Source organism: Numenius arquata, chromosome 2, assembly GCF_964106895.1.
Source record: "Numenius arquata chromosome 2, bNumArq3.hap1.1, whole genome shotgun sequence".
In the NCBI taxonomy this organism is placed as follows: Eukaryota; Metazoa; Chordata; class Aves; order Charadriiformes; family Scolopacidae; genus Numenius; species Numenius arquata.
The window spans coordinates 55,406,579-55,425,320 of NC_133577.1; the positions used below are offsets into that span (position 1 = coordinate 55,406,579).

The following is an 18,742-nucleotide window of genomic DNA, read 5'->3' on the forward strand; positions in this document are numbered from 1 at the left end:
TCCCAGGGGAGGTTGAAAGCGATTACCTCATCTGTACAATACTTTTCACGAGCTTTTCCCCCCCCTTAGAAATACACAGTATTATGACAACTGTCTACAGTCTCCAGCATGCCCACGGCCTCCCAAAAGTTAAATTAACAAGTAGTTGTAGTGCGTTTTTTTTTCCACAAAAGCATAGAAAGATGCAAGTTATCATTCCTGAAGTCAACCCTAATAACATTTATTTTTATAGCAAGTTAATACAAAAGATTTCATATCAATAAAATGTCAGTCCTCAGTAACTGTGCAAGCTTATTTTCGTGACCGTTTGTGTTCTATGAGCAACACAACAAGTCTGTTCCGAAGGAACTTTATTTCCTTTGCATATGACTTGCAAAATAAGTCTTTCAGTCTTTTGCGCAAAACTCCTAGAGAAGGCAGGCTGTGGCAATTGGGGATGTTCAGCATGCTCTCAAAGAACTCTTTCCACAGGTCAGCATTGGCAAGCCTGCAAAGGAACAAAAATGCATCAAAAAATTTCTAAATTTAAGCTGTTAAAAAATACTGTTTCCTGTATTTACCCCACTCCCTTCCCAGTTACAGGCTGGAGCAACTGCAGACATCTCTGTAACGTAACGCAGTTTCCGCTGTGGCACGCTGCTTAATGAGCCAGCGGGATTTTTCCTCGTTAGTTGTTGTTTCCTCCTTCCAGGCAGCAAGAAGACAAAGACACTGTGCAATTTGCCACGTCCACTGCTGAAACACTTCCTGTCCTTAAGTCAGTGAATTTTATGAAGCAGTTTTCATGCACTGAACCCACAAGTTCATAGGGCGTGCATAGTAAGCGCAAGTAACACTAAAAGCCATGCCAGAAACTGACCTCAGAGAAACCTAGTACTAATGGCACATCTCGCTAGACAAGGAAAGGTTTTGAAAAGATTTGACACCAACCTTCTGAAGTTTCTCTCAGGCTTCCAGATACCGTTTTCATTCTTCACTTGCATGTACGTACCAAAGAGCATGCAGTAGACCGTTGCTGCAATGCCAAAGTAGTCAGTCTAAATAAAGTATAAACAAATTTCATATTAAAAATGTGTCAAGACCACTAAAAATTAGCTGAAAAACACTCTGTGGAGCTAACAGGGCAAGCTCTGTAAGAAAAGGGTTCAGGATGGTGTTTTTAAAGTAACAAGAGCTGAAGCTACAACTCTAGTGCAAAAGCCTAACATCCCTCTACTCCACTTATTTACACCAGATGCATGCAGTAAGCTCCAAACATTCAGGCTGTCTGTGCAACCTCATACCTGGTAGTTCCATGGTTTCTGCGTCAGCATTTCAATACACTGGAATCCAGATGTTTCACACTTTGCAGTAAATGCAGTTCCTTCAGGAAATAGTTTCATATCTATACTCTGTCCCAAGTCAATGAGCGTCAAGCCATGAGAGAGACCATCTATGTCACATGTATCATTGTCCAGAAACCTTCAGTTGCAAGGACATGAAGTGATCATGTAAGTATCAAGGCTATGATATCATAATATGCTGGCATCTCAGGTAGCAAAGGGAAATACTTGCCTTTCTCCAAGTATGAAATTGTCAGGCTTAATGTCACCATGAATGATTTTACAGCTGTGGAGCTCTTCCACCATATAAAGAATTTTTACAGCAAAGTAGATTACAAGTGCTTGAGGCATCACCTTCTCAGGAAGCTTTTTGTAAATATTTATGGCATTCTGTAAACAAAAAGATAGGGAAGAACCATCAGCTACACAGAAACAATTTGATACGGATTACAGGTCCACGTTGATAAACACAGAATATGCTCAGAATAAAGGTCCATAAAGTGGATAGCAGAGGAGACATCTGAATTGTAACATAATAGCACTCCAAAAAAGAATGTAGATGTTCCAGAGCACAAGCTGATCACACTTACCAGCAATGTTCCATAGTTGTAGAGCTCACCAACCAAAATGCTTCCATTTTGAAAGAAATGAGCAGAATAAAAGTGGATGTAGAGATGGCGTATACTTGGATTGAGCCTTTCTACCAGTTGTGTTGCTATATAGAACTCCCAAGGGTTGGCAGGCTTCTGGACCTGTAACCAAAAAATTGATTTACTAGGAAAATCTATTAGCATTAAAGCAGACGTTCTCCTCGGGTTGGGATTTTTTTGTTTGCTTGTTTGGTTTTTTTAATGGCTGACTAGGCATTTTTCCCCTTGACCAAACTAAATACTTATACCTCCAGTAATTAACCTCAGGTTGATAGAGTCAATGATTAACCCTCTTGAATCAAGACTTCAATTACATGCCACAATTCCAGTCTGGCTTATACAGTCTTTTGTGTTATTTAAAATGTCAGTCTTTCTGCAACATTGATGTTTCTGCTGGCAACAGACATTTTGTGTAAAAGAAAAGGCTTTTGAAGTCAAAATAAGAAAACTCTTCTGATTCCCTCCCCTACTATTTTCCCCGCTATGTTGAATATCTGATGCTCAAAAAAACCTAAAGTCACCTTTACATGCCAGGAAGCTCTCAGTTAAGGTGTTAACACAAAATTATTTTTCTTCTGAAAGATTAAATGTCACAGAGGAGATCCACAAAAAGGTCCCAAGATAGATCTGATGTGGAGAGGCTAAGGGGGTGGGGGTGTGTGTCAACTCAATCACATAACCATGTTTCAGCCAGACTGTAGTAACTGTACACATGCAGTCTCAGCCAGCAGCAGATGTAGGGTTGCATGACCTTGTATAACCCTCTCGGACTAAGCTGACCCCACAGTTGCACAGACTTTACTCTTGGCAGTGGTTCTGATGTAAACACATGCTATCATCTGTTCCTCATTCCTGTACTGAAGCAGCGTGGAAGAAGACAAGGCAGAGCAGAGAGGGAGCTGCTCAATTTACAATCACTATCAAGACAAGTGTGTTTATTAATAAAACTGTACCAGAGAGGGATCACCCAGCAAAGTCTACGTAATAGCCAGCTGCCACCAAACAGGCTGGCTACCAAAAGTGCAAAAAATGCTTGTGGAAAGCTAGTGAGCATGTATCTGAAACAAAGAGAGGCCCTTTCAGCGTGATCTAGCAGCAAAAAAGCAATTTTATCATCAATCCACATAGAATGGTTCTGGTTGGAAGGGACCTTAAAGATCATCGAGTTCCAACCCCCTGCCCTGGGCAGGGACACCTCCCACCAGACCAGGTTGCTCCAAGCCCCATCCAGCCTGGCCTTGAACCCCTCCAGGGATGGGGCAGCCACAGCTTCTCTGGGCAACCTGGGCCAGTGTCTCACCACCCTCACAGCAAAGAATTTCTTCCTGAGATCTAATCTAAATCTCCCCTCTTTCAGTTTAAAACCATTACCCCTCATCCTATCGCTCCATTCTTTGCTAGAGTCCCTCCCCATCTCTCCTGTAGGCCCCCTTCAGGTACTGGAAGGCCGTTATAGGGTCTCCCTGGAGCCTTCTCTTCTCCAGGCTGAACAACCCCAACTCTCTCAGCCTGTCCTCACAGGAGAGGTGCTCCAGCCCTCTGAGCATTTCTGTGGCCCTTTTCATTTGCTGTCGACTAAGAGCAGTTGCACAAGTAGCTGTCCTTGTTCAGCTGAGAAAGACAGTCTGGCTGTAAGTCTTCCTTAGGATACTTGTGACTACTTTATAATGAAAAGATGAAGAAGGAAGTCGAGTCAAGAGGATAAATAATTTCCCATGTAGAATAAATCAGATATTACAGCACTCAACTGAACAAGGCTTTGAGGATAGACCAATATGCTTTACTTTATATTTATAAATAAGAAAACTCATCAGAATCCACCTAGGGCAGGTGTCATTACTATAAGATGACATTAATTTTCTGGCAGATCTATTCTGAATCAACACTACTTACCTTAAATATTACTTTCTGATTGTTTCTAGGGTTACTTGCATCCAGAATGGAAGCCTGATAGACTTGAGCAAAAGCTCCCTCTCCAACCAAGCAGTCCACATGGAATGAATTGGAACCTTTTAAGAGATTAACAACATTAAGTCCTTCTTGCAAACCTCAGCAGAGGCATCACTACTCAGAAAAATAAAATAGAAAAAAGAAAAAGCACCAGTCTGTATAAGTTATTGCTTTAGTCTTTCTCTACAAGTCTCTTCTTCTAGCCAGCCTTTCCATAGAAGAGAGGCTGTACTCACTCCTGAGACAAGAGTGCTGTGTAGTGCCACATAAAAAAAAACAAAAACAAAAACAAAACAAACCCCAGTGTTTCTATTTTAGTCTGACTCCCTGGAAGCAGTCAAATTCCAAAGTACATTCCTTAAAAAGCAAACACTAATGTTTAAGTCATACAAGCATGTTGCAATTACTATCATACAGATTTTGTTGACACAGGACTGCTGCTCTATACAAAGTTTGAGAGTTGTGTCACAGATTACTAGGGAAATTCCCTACTCAGAATACCTAATCAAAAATGCTTAAGCTACAAAAGACAAACAGAAAAACAGGTCTAATTTCAAATCTGAGGTTTAGATAGTCTGGAAGCTATCTGGATATACACGCAAGTAAACTGAATTAAAAAAATACTTCAGAGGTTCCCAGACAAACTTCAGAAATGCTTTGAAGTGAAATGTTTGAAGTAGCTCTTACCCAGTGGCAGTTCAGCCTTCAGTATGATGGATGGAAGAGCAGATGTCCATTCAAAGTAGTTGGCATAGGTGTGAAGTGGTTTTGGAAGCTCTGATAAGAACTTGCATATCAATTCCTTATCCCAAGGGTTTTCAACAAGGACTTCATGGAAAGAAGAAAAACATTTAAGCTATAAGAAAACTGTTGTTTCAAAGGGGTAACACAAGCTATACCTGAAAGAGTATCACTGATTAAAACAAAACAGAAAGACACGGCACTAAAACTGAAGAGGAATAAGTTAAGTATTCCTTAAGTTTGACAATCCAGTTTTTATACCTATGCCTTCTGCTAAAGTTACCCCAAATTTTTTTTTTAATTGCAAGTTAAAAACAGAGATTCTGAAGTATAGTGTTTGAGCCTCAACTAGCAAAGAACCCTGAGTACTCCTGTACTTCACGATATATTTGGCATCACATAATACAGGTACAACTCACACTTGTCCTTCCTTACATCACTCCTACATACGCAGTGATCTCCAGTTTTCTCACTACAGTGACTACCTTCATGTTGGAACAAAGCACTGCTGCAAGAACACGACACCGCTCTGGTCTTGGACTTGACAGAAGAAAATTGTAGGCAATGCTCTGTACCTGTAGCTCTAACACTCCAGGCTGTCCTGTCCTGCCCAGCTTTAGACAGCTTTTCATAGGAAATTCTGTCCACCCCAACAGACGAGGAATATTCAGTTCTGCTTATGGCAGTCTGCTCGTGTAATCTTTGAGAAGCAGCTGTAACAACTCCTTGAATTCCATTTCCTTGGTTCAAAACATCTCCTTGAAGCTCTCCTTGTTCTGCAACATGTTCAAGAGCAGGGCTACATATTTAAAACAAAATACTATTAATTGACAGTACTACCATGGTATTTTTGCATCTTCAGTAAGCAAAAACATGTCAAATGTCTGCACTTGCAACTTTGGCCATAATCAACATTAAGATTAATATAACGAACATTTCTTAAGAAAATAAGATCTGGTCATATCATGCTACCCATAGTCTAATAAGTTTCAGGTCCTCTGGCCATGGGCCAACAAGTTCAGCCAATATTGAAAAGAAAGCAGTAGTTTTAGATACACAGCCGTTAAAACTTTCTAGAAGTTAAGAAGTTAACTTTTAATTTAGAAGTGTCAGAAAACTTAAATTAAAGGAGCATTTGCAGGGGCATTATCACCATACCCGAGTTCATTTAACTCCACAAAGTGCCGAGATGTGTGCTAAGCAGAGTCAGTCTGACACAAATACGTCAGCTCTAGATTACTTGGAAAACTTGATTCAAGAGCAGAATAGCAGACCTGCCTGCTCTGGCATAGATTTCCCTAGCACTCTCAAGCTTTGAAAATCTCAGCAAGTCATGACATACCTTAGCTTCTTAGTTTTTGTCTGCTTGTGCAGTTCTCCAGAAAACTCCAAATCCATTTGTGGCAAGCCATCCCCACAGGCTAAACAAAAGGAGTAGCAACAATAGAAAATGTTTTTTTTCCACAAAGGCAAGCACATTGAGAGTATTCTTACCAAGAAAAGAAGGTTAAGTCACACTGCAAGTGGGAAAGTTGCTAAGGTATCAGAAGAGCTGAACAAGACTATTGAAAAATATATAAGGAAAGGCAAAAACTTGATTTCTTTAGGGAGTGTATTCCAAGACTAAAGTGCCGCGGACATGCATAAAGGTGCCCCTTCAATTTTTTGACTATTTGCAACCCCTTGGAACAGTTCAGAACAGTAGTTCTACAGCACAGTCCAAGCCTCTCATCCCTTGCCACCTTCTCCTATTCCCCCAGTTAAAAATTCTTGGAAATTTTATGTGCTGGGCCAGCCCACGTTCCCAGTTGCTGTTCTGCAAGGAATGCATACTCAGAAATGGCAGCAGTGGGAGTCAAACCTATGCAGTGTTCAGCAAGGGCTGCGAGGTTATCGGGGCACAGAAAGTGGAGTTGGGCAGTATTGAAATAGATGCTCTCAACCTGAAGTATTCATTATTTTACCTTTGTCCTCCAAAGACTGTCGGGAATGTGCCGACAGGTAATTAAATGGTGTTGATACAAGCTGGGCAGCTCGTGCAAAGTCTCTTGTGTTGTTTGGACTGGGAGCTAACGTTTTATTATTACTTGGTACATTCCACACTGTATAATCATCCCTTAAGAACTCTGGTGTCCCTGTTTCTTCCTAGACAGGAAAAAATATATAAAGATTTAAAACTGAGCCATCAAAATTATCCTGCTAGAGCCCCACTGTAACCTACCAGCAGCCTCTGCAGTCAGTTTCAATAATGCTGAGTCTGTCTGTGTCAACTTACAGTATATGAAAAATAACAGAACAGCGATATAACCTAAATCACAGGTTTACATACTTTTGCATCAGACCTGAATGTTGGCAATAGTCAATACGACCGCAAAATGCTAGACAAAAAACTTTGCCATAAGAGTCTGAAAAAGCCAATTTCATTACTTAGTGATCACTTCTATCCAAGCAGCCTTAAGTTTTATGCATCTCCGTGGCTAAGAAAACTGTTAGATGGCTATTAGAACGTTAAGTGTCTCTTTCTCCCGGTCCTTCCTCCCCCAAACAGATGCCAAACCTGCACATCAACTGCAGTCAACTTTATTCTAGGGATAGAGGTCTCCACTATTAAGTTTCTATACGTTTTGCAAAAATTAACAACTGAAAAACTTCATCCCATCGGCAAGAAATGGGAAAGCACATGTAGACTTCAGCTAGGTATCATTCATAAGAATGTTGCACAACTGGGATAGAACAAATGTAAATACAACCAACTCTGATATCCCCTATAATTACATAACCCATTTTCAAGGCTAATTCTTGCAATAAGACCAAACACTCACTTCTGTACCCGCTGTACAGTCAGTCAAGGGACGTTCTCCAATAGTTCTGGGCCCTTCTGGCTTGTTTTTATGCTGTGGGATCCTGAAAAAACAGGTAGTTTAGAATAGCTTTTCCCCAGAAACTTTCCCAGGCAGACTGATGAAAACACTTATTGTTAAATTTTTTTTTTTTTTTTTAAAGAATCCCATTGGCAGATACTGAGAGAAGTTGCAGCAGCTCAAAGAAACAAGCTATCCAGTTATCGAGAAAATTAAGCACCTCAAGCACACTGTCCAAACAGGAAAAGTTGTGAAATTCCACAGAGAAGTAACCAGAGCTTTTTCATGCCACTTCCACACAGCTGCTAGTGATTGTATTCAAGCTTATCCCCATACTGCAAATACAGTCACAACAAAATCATATGGAATAGAATAAATCCTACATGTAATTCTTAATAAACTGAAGTCAGCTATTATTTTGTTTTCTCTTTACCCGCTGTTCTCTTTTTCATTCTCATCTTCAAAGATAGCAAATGCAGGCACGGCAGGAGCAGCAACAGCAGCTTTCAGACTTCCATCAGGCTCTTAAAAAAAAAAAAAAAAAAAAGATAACCACTATAACCACTATTATCTTCACCCAACAAAGATCATATAAACAGTAACCAGGCAACTGATGGTCATGGCTACATGTAGCTAGACCAGGAGCATCCTCAAAATTGCCACACAAGTCATCTCTCCTATAAGCTCTTGGAAATGGGGAAGATTTTTCCACCCCAATACCAAGTCTGTCCAGGAGTACAGAAGCCCTCTTGGCTGCATCTGACCAGTTGCGAAATATCTCTGTGCTCACTCTTGTAAGCCACTGCTACTGCCACAAGATGGCAATTCAGATACTAACACCCAGCCTGCAAAATGTTTTAGAAAAAAGCTTTACTCATATGAAGTACCAGCTGCGCCCTTTTCAAAGTTACGGTTTAAATACCAGGGAAGTCGCTGCAGAGATGCAACATGTTTAATACACACTTTAATAGGCTTGCTAACAGTAAAGTGCTTCTGCTGTCCTCAGATGACGCGTCAAAATTTAGAACCTGTCAATTATTAAATTCATTATCAGGGAAGAAGTGGCGTGTTCACTCCACACCTAATCAAAGAACTACTTATCTCAAAATTATGAAGATGGTGGGAGGGGTAAACAGGAAATTAAGGAGTGAAACATTCCTGACTGAAAGAATAAGTACTCCTTACCACTTTTTCTGCAAAAGACTTCAAATTGCTCGTTGCTTTCTTCAAGAGGAGATAGTCCAGGCAAGATGGGTGTTTGAAACATATCCATGAGGAATCCTAAAAAAGAAATAAAACCCACAAGAATATCACCCCCAGTATAAGTAAAGAAATTTTCAGAGGTTCTTCTGTTGCGTAGTAGTCAAATCAAAAGCCAATTAATTATTATCACTTGTGAAGTGCCAGTATAACCAATTATTCCTTCATATTGCATTTAAACGCTCCGGACAACTGAACAAACAGGGAGATCCAACTTGGCCAACACATACTTGTTGGCACCATGACTTTTTCTTTTTTCTTTCTTCTCCAAGACGAGATTTCAAGTTCTCCCAAAGCAGCAAATTCTGCTTTATCTTCTTAGATATTTGCAAGACATGAATATTATGAGCTTTTTTTTTTTAAATTATTTTCACAGATATATATTATATTCAGCTGCAGCAGCTTGCTACATGGTAGCAGTTAATAGGTTTGCTATCAAAACAGAAGAACATGGCAGAAGAGTATAAAAGGGATAAAACAGCATCACGATATTATTACTCCACATCTGACATCAGAAATACAATTGCAGTTTCCCTTTTAGGATTTTGAAAAAGCAATGTTTAGAATAGACAATGTCTGTTAAATAATCAAAGACCTTTTGCACAAGCCACCCTTGTTTCAGCTTTAGGGGAGAGCTCAACATCAACCAGAGTTGACTTATTACCTTCCTAATGTTCTTCCACATTAGCCCATTGTAGGTCATCATCTCAGAAACAGGAGTCCCTGACAGTACTGACCAGAGCAGCTCAGAGAATACGCTGCCCAAAGAATCCTGGGCAGGTGTACCACCAGTGACTTATCCAGGAGTTTAGAGGATGTGGCTTCTGGGATGTTATTAAAGCATCCATTTCTGGTCAAAAGCTTTGGGTCATCCAGAAAATCCACAATAGATTACCAATTTAATTTTATTTTCCTCTTTGACTGAATGATGCACATACCCATCACTAGATAGCCTCCTTGTAGATTTGACTTCACTAAAATTACCAGGCAAGATCCTACCAGTTCCAGTGAAACTTGCATGTTATTCCAGATGCTTACCCAATGCTTCCTTTGTATGAACTGTAGGTGAAGGCTGCACTTTGAATGGTGTTGCCTGCATTGCTCCTCCCAGCGAGGTATTTGGGGTAGCTTGAGAAGCATTTCCAGAAGCAAAGGAGGAATTTCCAACTCTAGATGCTAGAAATGAGAACAGCAAGATCATTGCTGAAGTAGCCTAGGATTGTTTATTAACATTTCAGGAGCTAGCAAAATATTAGTAAGAGAAGTAAACGAGATAAATAGCAGAATGACAACCCAGAATTTTGGGAGAGCACATTTTGGCTTGTTCAGAGATCTGCTTGGCAGGTTCCCAAGGGAGACTGCCCTGAAGGGCAAGAGGGACCTTGGACAGCTGGGTGGCCCCTGAAGACTCCAGACGATCTATTCTGACACAGAAAGCCAAGCAGGAAGCCAGCAAGGACAAACAGCAAACTCCCAACCGTGCTCAAACAAAAAGGAATTGCACAGGTGGAAACAGGGACTGGCTCCATGGAAGGGATATAGAAACATTGCTCAAACAATGGAATGGAGTTAGGAAAGTAAAAAAGTTTAGATATAGTTGGAACTAGAAGCCACATAATATTGATCCCCAGCCAGTAACAGTCATACCAATAGCACCAGTCTACCAAAACTAGGCTTAGTACCTTCCTTCATGTCCATGGAAGTATTTTCTCCAGTGGATCTCTTGTTAGAGTGCCTTCAAAGGAAAGATTAAGAAGATCAGCTTGAAATAACAACTTTGGTTCAGGACTTAGCAGTACTGCACCTTAAGCAGTAAGGAGGCCTTCCCCAGTCTATAACAAAAGAAACATCCCAGACAGACAGCAACTAGTGATCCTACTTTTTTCCCCCAGGAATGACTCTTTTTAGTCACACAAAGAGTATGTCAAAGATCCTTTAGAATATTGAGATTGCCCCCCAGAGAGTTTCTCATACAGTTGCCAATAGGTACAGAACTTGAAAGGCAGCAGAGTCCTTTAAAAAAGGTTAAAATTCTGGCATTACATACTCTTCTTGGATACAGTTTTCCCCCAAGTAACTCCATAATATAAGTGAATGACAACTGGTTCCATTTCCTCTTGTTGGCCAAGCCTATGCAGCCATGCTTGCTTTGCCAACATAGGTTTCTCCCTCTGTCCCCCAACTTTGTTTCCTGCATTAGCTGAGTCACACAAGCATGAGTGCAGAAAATAAATACAAGCACTTATTTTATTCTCTGCAGACCTTTGTGGCCAAGATGTAACATACGGGATCTGCATGAACTAAGCATATCTTGCTGTTTATTTCAGGCATGCCAGCGACAGCAATGCTAATAATTACTTCAGTTACGCACTAAATTTCCTCTTGGTCATTAAAATTAAAATACAGGGTTAAAGGAATTAAAACCTGAAATGAGGACTGTAAGTTATACAAGTTTGATCCATGTCTAAATATTGGTTTCCACAGGCTACTTCAGATATTTTTTTTTTCAGAAGAAAAATAAAGAAACTTTTTTTAATTAATTCTCAGCTGAAGTGTAGATACCGAAGACCGGACAATTTGCAGAGCAAGAATTAGCCTGTTTATACATACTGTTCTGCAGTGCTCCAATTAAGAGCTGAGTCAGGATGTGCCCATTCCCTAGCCGAAACATTATCGAATGGAGGGTGTAACAAACTGTTCTGGAGTTCTCCAAGCTCTAGCTGAGTTTTGACTGCATCCTTCTTATATGTTGCTTCCCACAGGGAGGTTGGTGTCATCTGGTGGCCAACAGGTCTCACTGACTGCAGTGTAAGACCAGTGGATGATACAGTGCTTGATCGAGGCTGGCCTGGCACCAGACCTTGGACATTTTGCAGGTCGGAACTTTGACGAGATGCCATCCAGTTCTGCTGTAGAGCTGCACTGGGTGTCACATGCACCTTTAGTGATAAGAAAAGTTCTTTTATGCTCAAAAACACGCCTCAAGTATAGCCATTGCAATTTTCACTTTTATTTCTGCATAACTAGAACAGTTTTTCATGCATAAGAGAACTTTCTATGCAACTAAAACTAAATCGCAGAGAAGCAAAAACAAACTTTTGGGTTTAACAAAATATATTTCATCAAGCATTTAAAGTTATGCCACGTACCTGTACTAATCACGTATTGCAGCCTTGACTTCCAGATTTCATTAGCAAACTATTCTGATTACCATCTAAATCAGGGTTAAATTTTATGAGATAGGTTCATGAAGACTGCTTGATCATAGTACCTACTTACCAGTGTTTTATTTGGTTCAGCTGATGTTGTAGATGCCTTTTCCAGTCTAGTTTCCTCCAAGCTTTTGGTGAGCTGGGTGAGCTGTTCCAGCTTCTCTTCCAGGGCTTGCAGTTCAAGGACAGCTGATTCTTTTTTCCTTATGGAGTCTCTCTCTTCTTCTTCTAAGGATAAAACAATGATAGTAAGTGAAATAGTTAACCAGTATCCAAATGAATTGCTCAACACAGACATTACAAGCTGCTTGAGTTTAAAATTCAGATATATATAGTCTGTGTAACTGCAGGACAACACTCAGATCTGGAGGCATAAGTTTGAAAGAAGCAGGTATTTCCCACAGGACTCTGTCTAACCTCTCACTCCTGATCCCTCGAGGGAACGCTACACAACACTGTCTCAGCAGTGGCTGGATAACCAGTGGCATCCCTAATACTTTTTAGCAGAGTTCACAGGCTAGCCTACCTCTCACCTGGCGTGCGTTGTGGTGCTGGGCTCCATGCTGCTGCAAGCATGCCAGTGGCACTCATCCTCAGCACAAAAGGAAACGAACTCTTAAAGATTCTAGCAATATGACCCTTTGGTAAAATTTGGGTGGGGATGGAGCCTGCTGTCCCCAAGGGAAGAGCTGCCCCTGCTGGGAAATCTCACACATGATTACTGGATTAAAAAGAAAAATCCAGGCTCAAACACTTGTTTTAAAAATCCATTAGCATCTTCCCTCCCACTGAATCTCTCCTTGTTCCACTGGCTACAACTTATCCATTTCTTCCATTACCAAATGAGACAATTACTTCTTTCCTCCAGCAACATCCCCCAGCAACGTTTTCCCCCCACCTCCTATAAATGGTCAGCTACACAACTCACTCGCTTCTGAGCAGCTGCTCTTTATTTGCACTCAGTTTTGGTTTTGCTTCTCAAAGACCTAATTTGTCTACTTGAAAACCCACTACTTTTCTCCAAAACGTCATCATTCAGCAAACAAAAGTATTACCTCAAATTACATAGTTTGCCTTGATACCATCCCAGCTACAAGCATGCCATCACTGACTATACAAAGGGCATCCCACAGCTACATTTGCCAAGAAGGCCAAGCGAACACAGAGTGCTGCTCCCTTTGCTGCAGCTTGCCTTTAATTGACTTGGGCAAATTGTGGCATCATATGTAACCATAGGACAGTTTAAAGCATACTCTGGTCTCCTTCTGACTACACTCTACTGATAGGAACCGAGAAACTCTTGATCTTGAATTACAGGTGGCAGAAAGCCGCAGCTAGAGCTCACATCAGGGTAACTAAAACAGCTAAGAGCTGCTCACAGTTCCCTCCTGTTCCTCAGAAGGAGCACCACTCTTTGTGACAACCTAGGCTTCAAAAGACAAACCCAACGGATGAGCTTAAATAGTAAATATCAATGTCAGTTGTTTGGCATGTTATCTAATGCTTCCAAGCTCACCCCACCCTGTTTCTGTACAGGGATGCTAGCTTGGGCTTTGAGAAATGTTTTCAGGCTTCAATAGAAAGGTTGAAGAGAAATGAATGCACCCAAGTACTAGTTTTCCAGGAATACGAGAATGTTTCTGAATTAGCTAGAAGGAAAGAGAAGAATACCCCATTCTTGCTGTCTTCTGAGGCGCTCATATTTCTTGAAGTATCTCTTGGCTCTCAGCTCCTCAAATGAAAGTTCAGAGCCTTCACATATGAGCAGGTTTTTATCATACATTGCAACCTGCTCACATTCGACAACAGTAGATGACAGCTTAGGAAGAACTTCAGACTTGGAGATATACGTAACATACTTTCTGTGAGGAAAAACAAGAAAAATCTCTATTCAAGTTTATTGGATTTATTCTGGGAGCATGTTAATTTTCCCACAGTGTAACTTTATGAAAACCCAAACACTTACACTTCTTCTCTTCCACCAGAAGACCAGGACTGAGCACCAGCACAATCCGGACCCTAAAGCAGGGCAGGAGAAATAAAAAATAAAATAAAAAAGAAGAAAGAATCCTAATATTATAATTAACCATCCATTTTGACAAGACCAGCAACCACAAAGCTCGTAGTATTTAATTTTGATTGAAGAGATGAAAATTCAGACCATGAGCACGGCAAGAACAGATTAGAAAGAGAGCTCTACAAGTCATCAGAGTCTAAGCAAGTTCATCCTGAAGAATTAGCCATATAACAGGTTGCTGTAATCTCTGAGAGCTTTTGAAAGAAAAACATGATCCCAGAGAACTGAAAGAGATGTAGTTCTGGAAAGTACAGTCCAGAGGACATTGGAACTAGTTGAACAGATAGTTAATATTTCAAAAAAACCCCAGGAAGGTAAGCTATAGATCACTACGGTTTGTTAAGAACAAACTGGGTAGTCTCATCCAATTTTTTTATTTGACAAACTAACCAACCTCAGGGCTAAGGAACAGGCAGCAGATGTGCTAAGTTTTAAGCTGTACTCCATCATCCAAGACATTTTTTGGTATTTGCAGGCAATACCAAACTCAGAGTCACAAGTAGTTTAGAAAACAGGACAAAGCTGAGAAAGGTTACATCAGTTTCCTACCCGCAGTCTTTCAGTCTTTAATTTCACTCCCTGTTCACTTTTCATCTGACTGTGCCAGAAAGGCTGTGAAGAATTGCAATTAGCTTTGCCAAACCTCAGAACAAGAGCGCTGCATTCTGGTACTTAGCTAAAATGAGTTACAAGTAGTACGGGGGTTTTTTGTTTGTTTTATTGTGGGGAAGGGGATGAAGGAAGGTGACTACAGGGTGACAGGATCTGGACTGTAAAGTCAATTCAAGATCTGCACAAGGTACAAGCAGAACCTCAGCTGGAACTTGTTAGAGACTGACTTAGAGACTGTAGGTGGCCACACCTCGAGTATTGTGTCCAGTTTTGGGCACCTCAATACAGGAGAGATATCGAGGTGCTGGAGCGAGTGCAGAGGAGGGCAACGAAGCTGGTGAAGGGCCTGGAAAACAAATCCTATGAAGAGCGGTTGAAGGAGCTGGGACTGTTTAGTATGAGGAAGAGGAGGCTGAGGGGAGACCTCATCACTCTCTACAACTACTTGAAAGGACACTGTAGAGAGGTTGGTGCTGGTCTCTTCGCACAGGTAATTAATGACAGAACAAAAGGGAATGGCTTCAAGCTCCAGCAGGGTAGGTTTAGACTGAACATTAGGAAAGAATTTTTCACAGAAAGAGTGGTTGGGCATTGGAACAGGCTGCCCAGGGAGGGGGTTGAGTCACCATCCCTGGATGTGTTTAAGAGACGTTTAGATGTGGTGTTGGGGGATATGGTATAGGGGAGAACTTTGTAGTGTAGGGTAGATGGTTGGACTCGATGATCCCAAGGGTCTCTTCCAACCTGGACGATTCTATGATTCTATGACTCGGCAAGCTACAGAGGGGCTCATGAACTGTGACAAAGCCATCTCCTAGTCATTTCCCAGCTCAACAGACTGACTTCTACAAGAAGCCACCATTCCACTGAGGACCAGTTCAGAAACTTCTTTTCCTCTGACATTATTTTTCATTTGTTCTTAAAGAGAGTATTTGAAGAAGTAATTTGAATTTCATGAGAATTCAGTGTAGACAATTTCCAAGCAGCATGACTGGCACAGAATCTATTGAGATTATTCCTCCAAAGAATGCTAACCAGATGCATGGGTCACTCTTAGTCTGTGATTCTGGAAACGTGCTAAGTGACAAAAAAATGGGTCACATTGTTACCTAATTGAGATATTTCCATGAAAATGTAATGCTTACAGCATAAAAAAAAACACTAATATTTTTGAGATACACCAGATATTGTTACTATATATTATCTTTCTTATTGAGTCAAGCTCATCAATCTAAATTTTATGGGAGGGCTCCACATTTTTCTCCACAACATTTAAGTTGCTTATTAATAGTCATTTACCTGATTTTTGCAAGCATACACTGGGTCATTAAGATTTGAAACATCTTTCTGAGGAGCCATTTGATTTGCAGCATGTGAAGTTTGAAGTGGTTTTATAACAGCAGCACCTGAGACAGACAATAGAGGTTTGCATTAATGAGTAGAAATAATTTTCTCATTTATGAATTTCTGCTAAATTTAAGCATTATAAAACTAATACCTCCTTTTGAATACACTCCCCTTATGAATCTTAAATACAGCCAGGAAGACAGGAAAAAAAAAATAGTTTATGCAGGAAACTTATTTTCTTCAGTGACAAACCTCACTGATCAAGCAAGTATCTTAATGGTGGTTTGAGGGAGGATGGAGCCGGACTCTTTTCAGTGGTTCCCAGTGACAGGACGAGGGGCAACAGGCACAAGCTGGAACATGGGAAGTTCCATTCAAATATGAGGAGAAACTTCTTTCTGGTGAGGGTGCCAGAGCCCTGGAACAGGCTGCCCAGGGAGGGTGTGGAGTCCCCCTCTCTGGAGATCTTCAAGACCCGCCTGGATGCAGTCCTGAGTGATGTGCTCTGGGCAACCCTGCTTTAGCAGGGGAGTTGGACTAGATGATCGCTAGAGGTCCCTTCCAACTCCGACAATTCCATGATTTGTCAAATTGAGCTACAGATCACAAGCAGGTATCTTTAGCCTCACCTTGCAAAGGAGGATTCCGAGGATCACAATTCTGCAGCCAGCTAAATTGCAAGAAACGTCAGTTATTATCGTTAAGTCACCTGTCCCTCCTTACTCCCCATCTTCCAGAAACCTTTAATTTCCTTGTATGGTCATCAAGTCTTGAAAAATAACACTAGAATACTCAGGTTAGTTACAGGACACATTATTGTATATGGACAGATCCTGTTAGCTTCACATTTTCAAAAGCAAAAAAGCCTGCAATAGGCAGCAGTATATGAAAATCAAGCTCTTGTTTTATCATCACCAGAGGAAACACATATCATCATGATAAGCACCAACTCTAGTGCTTTCAAGAGTTAAATGCTAAACTCCAACAGGCACCCACTCTCAGCTAAGTACTGTAGGATAAGCGCAAGAAACTGGATATATGTATTATTGTCAATATATCCCCAAGGTGGACTGAAAAATCCAGCTCAGATCAGGAATTTGGCATCTGGTCTCACTGCAGTTCCAGCTATGGCCACCAACCAAAATCAAAAAGAGTCCAAGTCAAGAAGCAGCTGCTGAAGTATGTGTTCAACTGGCAGCGTCAAGAGAAGCTCAGGAAGTTACAGGGTGAGCTACAGCCAATTAATACACTCTTGAAAGCATACAGATGTCCCTAACTTGAAAATGTCATTAGCGTGGCCAACTTGCTTGAGCTTCCAAGTAATGAAGCTCACGCATAGTATTGCCAAGGCAGGCTGCCTGAAGCAGGACAGGTTATGCATCTTTATAGTCTGGATCTACTTATCAGAGACTAGACAGGAAACAAATCAATTAATTAAGGAATTTTCTTTGTGGGCCCTACTTCACTGAAGACACTGTTTTTTCTCAATACACCCTCCAAAACACCCAACAAATATTGAACAGCAAAGAAGTATTGTTAAGCTTGTATCTGCCTTTCACAAAAATAATCATTGGTCTACCTCTGCGGCAGCACAGGGCATATGCACACAAGAAAAAAAAAATTAACCATATGCTATCTGAATAGCTCAACAAGTAAAATGACACATCAGAATTACCAATACAGCTGCTGCAAGTCCTCTCGTGGCTGCGCCTGGTTGTGAAGTCCTTTTTGAAGGACAGCTCCTGCATACTGCACGTTGCCCTCCTTTACAAGCTGCTGAGCCCAAGCAACATAGAAGTTAGATGCCTTTGCACCAATTCCTTGTCCATGCAGATAATCAAAATACTGGCAAGGAGAAGTGATGAACTCCGCCTGCATAAGATAAAGATACACAAGCCATAAACACTTTCAAAAAAATCCAAGGAAGCTGCAGACAAAAAACACAATAACACTTTCTTAATTACCATTGTAAGAAGGCATTATTTTCTAAAGATAAAACCAATTGGTAGATAAGATACCTTTCACAAGCTTAACAACGTAATAACACAGCTTTAAAAAAATATCCTATCCTTCAGCAAGACTGAAAAGTTCTCAGAGCTTGGAGAGAGCAATACCTCTGAATTCTACACCATATCCCTGAAGGCTCCTTTTCCTCCCACAGCTCTTTGCAGTCACAGAACCACAGAATGGTGGGACGTCTTTAATTTTTTGGGATAGCTTAATTCCCAAAAAAAGTATATACCTACCAGCTTAACGCAGTAGCTAATAAATCTTGGATCTTGGTGGTACCTCTTCTCACTTAGGAACATCTTCACAAGCTGCTCCAGGAGACTGGGCAAGCGGTTTTGCTTTTCTTGAAGGGGAAGACACCCTTCTACCCACTGCATGTACCTGAAACACACTCGAGCAAATTACGATCCTGCCGTGCGCCAGCAGCGATGCCCACAGTCGGGCCCGGGGAGCACTGACCTGTCCCACGGCTCCAGCGGGTCCGTCCCCTGGTAGTTCCGTATCTGAGCCTCGTAGCTCCTGCAAGACGAGGGGGCAGCTCAGACTAGGCTGAGAGGGGCCCGCCACAGCCCTGCCCGAGGGGGAGCGCCCTGGCCTACCGGCCAAGGCCTACGCAAGCCCGGGCCCCCCGCAGGACCCGCCCCTCTGCTCGAACGCGCCTCCCACACAGGCCCGGGTGTCCCCGGCGCCCTCCCCGCAG

At 41.4% G+C, this 18,742-nt stretch overlaps 1 protein-coding gene across 1 annotated transcript; it reads right to left on the reverse strand.

Moving 5' to 3' along the window:
- Window positions 1-200: 200 nt before the first annotated feature.
- On the reverse strand, window positions 201-18,555 carry BUB1 (BUB1 mitotic checkpoint serine/threonine kinase). The gene is made up of 24 exons (XM_074168450.1): window positions 18,502-18,555; window positions 18,279-18,423; window positions 17,708-17,904; window positions 16,662-16,702; window positions 15,985-16,091; window positions 13,963-14,015; window positions 13,668-13,858; window positions 12,064-12,224; window positions 11,395-11,723; window positions 10,467-10,519; window positions 9,823-9,960; window positions 8,710-8,805; window positions 7,958-8,048; window positions 7,486-7,567; window positions 6,628-6,808; window positions 6,006-6,084; window positions 5,239-5,462; window positions 4,610-4,750; window positions 3,866-3,981; window positions 1,913-2,074; window positions 1,555-1,712; window positions 1,284-1,461; window positions 931-1,037; window positions 201-487 (listed from the first exon to the last, which is right to left on the reverse strand). The coding sequence occupies exons 2-24, from the start codon at window positions 18,417-18,419 to the stop codon at window positions 292-294; spliced, it is 3,222 nt and encodes a 1,073-aa protein (XP_074024551.1). The 5' UTR covers window positions 18,420-18,423; window positions 18,502-18,555; the 3' UTR covers window positions 201-291.
- Window positions 18,556-18,742: the final 187 nt, after the last annotated feature.

Excerpts from the sequence above, each read along its gene's own strand:
- BUB1 (XM_074168450.1), bottom strand. The coding sequence starts at position 18,419 with ATGCAGTGGGTAGAAGGGTGTCTTCCCCTTCAAGAAAAGCAAAACCGC. Across the intron at positions 16,092-16,661 it reads TCGGAATCCTCCTTTGCAAG|GTGCTGCTGTTATAAAACCA; the intron begins GTGAGGCTAAAG and ends TGTCTGTCTCAG. Across the intron at positions 1,462-1,554 it reads AATTTCATACTTGGAGAAAG|GTTTCTGGACAATGATACAT; the intron begins GCAAGTATTTCC and ends TTGCAACTGAAG.